The 8,876-nt window shown below is 35.7% G+C and overlaps 1 protein-coding gene across 1 annotated transcript in view; it reads left to right on the top strand.

The window, feature by feature from the left end:
• Positions 1-8,245, top strand: part of SLC38A1 (solute carrier family 38 member 1) — a 96,795-nt gene extending 88,550 nt beyond the window's left edge. Inside the window, exons 14-16 of the mRNA XM_069094171.1 lie at positions 5,823-5,964; positions 6,060-6,157; positions 8,144-8,245. Of these exons, the coding sequence (XP_068950272.1) occupies positions 5,823-5,964; positions 6,060-6,157; positions 8,144-8,245 (342 nt within the window). The remainder of the gene's footprint in view (positions 1-5,822; positions 5,965-6,059; positions 6,158-8,143) is intronic.
• The last annotated feature ends 631 nt before the right edge of the window (positions 8,246-8,876 follow it).

The following is an 8,876-nucleotide window of genomic DNA, read 5'->3' as shown; positions in this document are numbered from 1 at the left end:
TTCTTCTTCTTCTTCTTCTTCTTCTTCTTCTTCTTCTTCTTCTTCTTCTTCTTCTTCTTCTTCTTTTTTGCTTTTTGGAGGGCAATTAGATTTAAGTAACTTGCCCAAGGTCACACAGCTAGGTTTTTTGTTTGTGTGCATTAAGTGTCTGAGGCCAGATCTGAACTCAGATCCTCCTGACACCAGGGCCAGCACTTTACTCATTGCACCACCTAGCTGCCCCTTCCTTGTCTTTCTTAGTCTATGCCTCCTATCCTATTCTCAGCCTTCCCCATAAAATTTCTGAAACTACTCAACTATTCTGAAATCTCTGTATAAGCATCGCTTCCCAAATACCAGGGTCCCATTTAGCCATTTCATCTGCTAATCTTCATAAGAGTATTTCCCTTTCTCAGAAACAGTTTACAATGTATCCTGATATTATTAACTACCACACAATTAAATTACAATACTCCAAAATATTATGACACACGGTCAGAATACCCTATTCATCATTTTTGTGTTCCTTTGACAGTATGATTCTTAATTTAACAACATTTAGAGTGATAAGAGAAACTGCTTCTCTTATAACACAGATAATACAACTGTTTACTAGTAATAGTATCACAAGCAATTTTCATGTAAACCAAAACCAATTAATTACCAATCTAGTGACCTTAATTTAGTCAGATGTGTTTGCAAATTGTTTTACACAGAAAATCATTCATCTCATAACCATTGGCATAAACTTCATATCTAAGGAAAATTCCACATAATATTAACAAACAGGAAGCAATTATTTTTAGCTTAAAGAGTTAACATTCATATAGCATTTGCTTTATGCCAAGTATTGTACAAAGCCCATAAAATTCCCTGGGAGGTGGATTCCACCACCATCCCCTTACTGAACAGTAAGCTAAGGTAACTAAAACTTTTTTGGTGCCACACAGCTAATCAACCTCTTAATGCCAAATAACAACATGTACTTTTAGTTATGTAACTATAAATTTCTAAGTTCCAATATCCTTGCCCTCTAAAAGGAAATACTATCCACAAATTTATAGACTCTCCCAAAAGAGACACCCAGCTGTATATTCCTGGCTCTGAACAGCACCCTAAGGAATTCAGATCAAAGGGGGCCTTAATAGCAACTATGTACAAGCTTTGCTTTCCAGCCTCCAATCTTGATGTTCTTGTTAACATCCCCGAACCCTTTGAAGTGGGATGGGGAAAGGGAGTGGCTAAGGAGCGAATGGTCTTGAAGGCACATCTTAATCCCTTCCAAACTCCTCTTATCTTCCAGATTGTCTTTTTTGCTTCTACCTCTACTCAAACTATCACCAGATACTTCAAATAAAGATTCTCCTGCTCACTTTCCCTGTACCAAAGAAATTTGAGGTTAAGTTAAATGTGTGACAACATACTAAAGGAGTTGAATTTCTCTCTCATCCTCCTGTGGAGAGCTTCTTATAATGATAATGCACTTTAAACAGCACACTGAAACCCCCAAATAGTTCCATTATCAGACCAAAGACCCCTTTAATTTTGCATGTCCAAACACACTGTTGAGATCAGATACACTGATTTTAAAGCAAACCTAAAATACAGATTTTTTTAACTTTGAGGTTCTAATCAACCCTAATTCAAAGACTCCACTTTCCTTTCTAATCTGCCTACTGGAGATCCTTTGTTCTGCTAATTAACCCCACCTCTGACCTGTGGATGAATTTTACAAAGCCAGTCAGCCATAAAAACCTCCTAAAAGTTTTCTTTTCTTAGTTGCATTTCAAGTTTCCCACCACAAACACAAAACACTTCATATACAAACACAGACACAGACCAGACACTTGACACTTAATAGCATTACAGAATGCACTCCAATTTAGAATCCAAATTTACCAATCATTCCCCTAGTCCTGGGAGCATCCTCCCAATTTTCCAGCATCCCTCCCAGAGGAGTTGGGAGGTATGTCTTCCTGGGGATTTCTCCCTTTCCTAGGCCTAGAACCCATTCCTCCCTCATCTGCAAGTCCACTAGGGCTGAGCCCCTTTGCTCAGATGGGTCCTGCAAACCTGGTGAGAGGGCAAACCTGACTGCCAAGGCTTCTGCCAGGAAGGAACTAACCCATTTCCCCTATCTTCAAGTCCACTAGGGCTGAGCCCCTACACTCAGACTCCTGCCAGACAGTTCCTATAAGCCTGGGGCAAACCTGTCCACCAAGGCTTCCATCAGGAGGGAAATTCCTGATCAACAAAGGGCAGTTTTCTTACCTTTCCCTAGTATACCAATTTGCATGATCTGCTGGCTGATTTCTCAATTCCTCTGGACTCCTTATTTGCAGGCAGATGTCATGAATGAGTTTGGGTCGGGGCAGTTTTAACCTACTGAGAGCATTGAAAGCAACGAGAGTTAAAACTTCCTGTGGTATCTTTTCTTATACCATCTAAGGTTTGAGAGTTGAGGCCCCATGTTGGGTAAGACTTATTAGAAACACAATTGATACTGAAATTTAGATATCAAAAGCAGTTTATTGAGAAGTTCAGAGGAATTGAACTCCTCTGGCCAAAAGTGGACTCCACCCTTCTTTATGAAGGAGGAGTTCTGAATTCAGGAGCAAGAAAAGCTTTATACCATTAGTCCAGTGCAGGTCCCTCCCTTCAGAGGACCATTTGGTCCATTCTCTTCAGGGGTACAATCTTCTCCATACTCCCATTACATATTTCCCCTAAACATGATCTCCTCCCTTCATCATGCATTATCATGCATTCCATGTTATATTAATGAGCCACTAATTCTATGCAAGGTGTGTCACATGATATGCATGAGGTTTATTAAGCATATGCTATAGCAATTTTAGGCTACTGGGTCATTGACCTCTACTGGTTTAACCTGGATCAGTCCTTATCCTAGTCTGAAGATCTCTCAAGGCCTTTGTCTGCCTTCTGATTGGTCAGGTCCACCTGCTGTCTTCTACTTCCCTTTACTAGTAGTTTTACTTCAGTAACTTTTAGCAGTTCTGTGGAAACTTAACTCTTTGCTGTCTCTCACATAGTAGAGACTACTTGTTATATGGCTCTGAAATCTGTTGAAATTATTTTTATGGTTGTTATCACTATTATTTCACAGACAGAAAAACTAGGCTATGACCTTCAAAATAATGGAAAGATCTTGAAAATAAATGTACATTTCCCACCTTCTTGGAGCATACATGAACATTAAAAACTTTAACTGTAAGGTTACCTTAAAAATATAACAACTAATATGAAATTTTTTACAACCTTCACAATTGATATGAAATAAGATTAGATTAAAATAAATAAACAGTTAATTGCTTGCTTTAAATCTAGAGGAGAAATTCTCTGTTGCACTCTTTCAGTGAATCTGTCCATCTGTCATCTGGCAATGATGTTGGTGAATATTTTTACCAAAAGAAGGCAAAGATAACATGTTCATTCATTTAGTGGTGATAAAAAAGATACAGGAAAATGAACATATTGAATGGCAGTCAGGACACAAAAGGATATTTTTGGCTATATTGATAGGTAGAATCCAATTAAGTGAAATTCAGTAGAGACATAAGTAAGGTTCCAGACTTAGATTCAAAAAATTAAATTCATAAGAATAAGATTATAATTAGATATATAGGTGTTTTAGTGTACTCCAAACTCAATGCAAGTCAGCAATTTTAAGGGCAGCCAAAAAAAAGTGAAAATGATTATAAGTTACAGAGCAATATGATTTCTAAAAAGAGAGGTAGTAGCTTTATTATATTCTTATCTAGTCAAACCAAATCTAAAGAATGATTTTCAGTTTTGAATACCACATTTAAGGAGGACAAGTCAGAATGGTATCTGGAAAAGTGAAATCTGTCCTATCAGGCAGGGTGGTAAGACTGGAGACTATGCTATATGAGGATCGGTTGAAGGACCTAAAGATATGTTACCTTGAGAATAGAAAACTTAGGGGAAACAGGATAGTTATTCTTCATGAATTTAAATGATTGTCATATGGAAAATGTATAAAAAGAGATAAATTTTGGCTCAGTGTCTATTAAAATTTCATAACAAGTAGAATTCAAATTGGAATGGACTACCTTTCTCTATCACTGTAGGTCATCAAGAAAAGGCCAAATGCCTAGCTGTACCATATCTAAAAGTGTATTCTAAAGCAGCAATCATCAAAACTTCCTGGTACTAAGAAAAAGAATGGTGGATCAGTGGAATAACTTAAGTATAAAAGACACAGTAATCAATGACTATAGTAATCTACTGTTTGGTAAACACAAAAAATCCAGTTTCTGGGGTAAGAACTTTCTATTTTAATGAAACACTGGAAAATAGTATGGCAGAAACTAGGCAAAGTCCAACATCTCACTCCATATGCCAAGATAAGGTCAAAATGGGTGCATGATTTAGACATAAACGGTGATACTATAAACAAATTTGGAGAGCAAGGAACAGTTTACCTCTCAGATCTATGGAGAAGGGAAGAATTTATGAACAAAAAACAGCCAGAGAGCATTTTGAAATGCAAAATTGGTAATGTTGATTACATTAAATTAAAAAGGTTTTACACAAACAAAACCAATGCACCCAAGATTAGAAGGGAATCAGAAAGCTGAGAAACAATTTTTACAGCCGGTATCTCTGATAAAGGCTTCATCTCTAAAATATAGAGAGAACTGAGTCAAATTTATAAGGATATAAATCATTCCCCAATTGATAAATGGCTGGAGGATATGAGCAAGCAGTTTTCAGATGAAGAAATTAAAATTATCTATAGTAATATGAAGTAAAATCAAATCATTTTTGATTAGAGAAATGCAAATTAAAACAACTCTAAGGTACCACATCATACCCATTAGATTGGCTAACATGACAAAACAGGAAAATGATAATGTGGCAGAATATTTGGGGGAAATGGAACACTAATACATTGTTGAAGTTATGAAGTGATCCAACTATTCTGGAGAGCAATTTGGAACTATGCCCAAAGGGCTATAAAACCATGTATAACTTTTGATTTAACAATACCACTACTAGATCTGTATCCCAAAGAAATCAGAAAAAAAGAAAAAAGTACCCACATGTATAAAAATATTTTTAACAACTCTTTTTGTGGTGACAAAGAATTGGAAATTGAAAGGATACTCATCAATTTGGAAATGGTTGAAGTTGGTTCCATCAAAAATGATAAGTAGGCAGACTTCAGAAAAACCTAGAGACTTGCACGAACTGATGCTGAGTGAGTAGAACCAGGAGAACATACATAGTAACAGCAACATTGTACAATGACCATCTTCATAGATAGCTCTTCTGAGCAATGCAATGATCTAAAACGATTCCAAGACTCATGTTGGAAAATGCTATCCACATTCAGAGAAAAAACTATGGAGTCTGAATGCAGATTGAAGCTTACTGCTTTTTATTTTTTCTTTCTTGTGGTTTTCCGCTTTTGCTCTGGTTCTTTCACAGCATGACTAATGTGGAAATATATTTAATATGATTGTACACATGTACATATAGCCTATATAAGATTGCATTCCATCTTGGGGAGAGGGGGAAAATTTAGAAATCAAAATCTTATAAAAGTGAATGTTGAAAACTAAAAATATTAATAAAAAAAGGGGAAAATAGAAAAGCTGAATGACCACTTATAAAAGATGCCATGAAGGAGAGACCTGTTCAGACATAGATGCATTTAGATGACTTCTGAGATCCCTCTCAACTCTGATATTTCATAATTCTGAGATTCCACAAATAGAAATATTTATGCACTGTAGAAAATATTTGAGTGTTTTATGCTGTCTACTCACAGAATTCTTTGTTTTCTTTTCCTACAGTCTCGTGAATCTCTGGCTGAATTACTTAGGAAATCACACTTCAATACTGGAGAACGTACTGTGATTGCTATGATACTCTTAAGTATTGAAGTCTTTATTGTAATCTTCATACCCACCATGAAAGACGTTTTTGGAGTCTTGGGTACAATATGACAATTTTATACTAATAGTTCAGTAACAACTTTTAAAAGAGTTTAAATTCCATAATAACAGAAACCTTTTTTTGTCACTTTATAGGGACAACAACTTCCACTACGTTGATCTTCATCATCCCTACAACTCTGTTTTTAAAAGTCACAAGCTCTGATAGTGAGAAAAAAAGTGAAAGACTTTGGGTATGTTTTATGGCTACCATTTGTGTGTGTGTGTGTGTGTGTGTGTGTGTGTGTGTGCGTGTGCGTGTTTTATTTTGTATATCATTAAAACTTACCAATTAGTTTGGAAAATATATAGTCACACTGCCAATATGTTATGTTACTATTGCCTTGATGGGATGCACAGCACTGATTAGTCAAGTAAATAGAACATTATTCTTCTCAGTTCCATCAGGAAATGTTTATCAAATTTAACTTACATTATAGGGAAATCATCTAGGTTAGTTACACCTCTTTATGTATCTATAGGGCAATGCCTAGCTCTAAACAAACTTTAGGACAAGCCATCTCCATGAGGATACCTCATACAGCCAAAAGAATATAAAGTTAGATTACTTAAATAAAATACATGAATTAGTTAAAACAATATTCCCATGCTAAATAGGTAAGATAACTATCAGTAAATGCATACTTTGATGCCTCATTGTGGCATGAAGATGACACTGGGTATTGGAAGGCTTAGATAGGAGAACACAAGTTCTGACAAGTAGGTGCTACCAATCTGGAAAGAATATAAATACAGAAAAGCAAAGGACTAAATTATTGTTGTCTAAGGACCAGCCTTACTAAATTCAGAAGTTTGGCCATTAAATAATATTTTTTCTAGCCATGGCAAACTGTCTATTAAGGTGCAAAGATATTATGATCTTCATTGATAGAAGAAATACCCACACTAATAAGACCATAGATCCTTAAAAATTTAAGGAAGCAGATTGACAAAAGTGTTTTTGTATAATGGACCTGGATTCAGAAACTTCTTTTCCATATTTTGGAAGCTTGTTTCCAAATCTGATTAAGTTCAAAGGCATCTTGAATTTCTTATAGTTGGAGACTAGACAGAAAGAAAAGCAGAAGTGCAATGGCTGATACAATGCATGCTTTCCAGAGCACCATTTTTGTTATGCAGAGAAAGGCTTCTCAGTTGTTTTTCCAACTAGTGTAAATGTAAACATGGTGACTACATGTGTTACCTGAGATGACAATTGTCCCAAAATTAGCACATAGGTAGCATCTTTGAATGAGTCTATACTGCTATTAAAATTAAATTGATGGTAGACATTTTCATGTGTATTTGAGAAACATCATCTGCACTCGATAAAATATGAAACCAATAGCTGGATCCCTAGCTGCTGCTACTTCTTCAGTCTTTCAGTCATGTCCGACTCTTTGTGGCCCCATGGATTATGGGGTTTTTCTTGGTCAAGGTACTAAAGTGGGTTTCCATTTCCTTTTCTAATGTGTCCCCATTTTACAGATGAGACAAATAATGGTGAAGTGACTTGCACAGAGTCACAGTCACAGAGTTAGTCAGTGTCCAAGCCCCAGTTAGAACTCAGAGTCGTCCTGACTCCAGGCCCAGTGCTCTATCCACTGTGCTGTCTAGATGCCCCAAGCTGCTAAGGACATACTAAAGATGACCAGTAGGAGTTATGCAAGAGTTCCAATAGAATTAATTCCTGATCTTCAACTACTAGTGACCTCCTTCCTCATCTCCCTTGTATTTATTTTGTTTATTCTATGTATGTTTAGCTATATAAATTTTGTCTGCTCTATAGAATGTGAGTTCCTTCAGAGTAGGAGTTATTTTATTTTTCATATATGTATCCCCAGTGCCTATCTAGCACAATGCCCACTACATTTATAAATGCTTATTGATTGATCAATTAATTTAGCATCAAACTGAGTGGAGATTAAATTTTAAAGTGGTGAAGGTGCATTATCTGTAAATCCTGTTTATCTCATAAAAACTGACTGCTTTGTATATCTTAATTTTATTCACCCTTCCTTCTTCCCTGACCAGAATTGCTCTTATTCTTTTCCAGTTTTTCATCTTAACAAGGAAAAAGCATGATCAGGGAACAGAGAAAGTATTATTACTTTATCAAAAATCTTTATTTTAGAAAAATATTACTTTGCCTAAAAAGATGTACTTTATTTTCCTCCCAGGCTTTTTCTTTCTTGGCATTAGGACTCATGTTCTCTGCTGTCAGCATTCCTTTGGTTGTCTATGATTGGGCAACTTCTTCAAGTACATCTGAAACAAACTGAGAACACTTTAGATTTGGAAAAATAATATATTCCTGTTTGCTGCTTATCCAGCTTGCCTTCAATCAAATCCTCTCCTTCACTGCTTTGTTTACCAGTTTACAAAGGGAAAAGAAAATTGTAAACAGTTAACAGTTAATGTATAACCAATTTGAAATACAGTTATATCCCTCTGTTGTTTGGGATCACTTTAAAGATTTTGTCATTGGTTTTTCCTATTTCTTTGCAATCTTGCTTATTTTCATAACCAATTATTTTAATTTGCACATCTCTAAATTTTGAGATTTTGTAGTCTCTTAAGACTTTGAAAACAATTCTCATTCACTAAGCCAGAAATTTCATTTATTACATATCCAGGTTATGAAATATTTTTTTCTACAAGGAAAGTGCCAGTTGCTGGATTGTGCCCAATACTTGAGATTTTTCTGGAAAATAGTGAGGATGGCCAGCCCAGTAGCCTAGCTGATAATAAATACATTGTCACTCTCCTATACACAGACATGCTCTGTGGCAAATGATCTCTCAAATCAAGTATGATTATAATTTTGGAACATACTTTAAACTTCAAATTTGGGGTCATTTCCTCATAAATGACAAAATATAACCTTTTGTCTGCCTATGACAAAACTACCAT

Source organism: Petaurus breviceps, unplaced genomic scaffold (genome assembly GCF_028583685.1).
Source record: "Petaurus breviceps papuanus isolate PSGF00001 unplaced genomic scaffold, PetGlider_PUasm1.0 216, whole genome shotgun sequence".
Taxonomy (NCBI): Eukaryota; Metazoa; Chordata; class Mammalia; order Diprotodontia; family Petauridae; genus Petaurus; species Petaurus breviceps.
The sequence above is the reverse complement of the archived record's forward strand: the minus strand, read 5'-3'. Positions and strand labels throughout refer to the sequence as shown.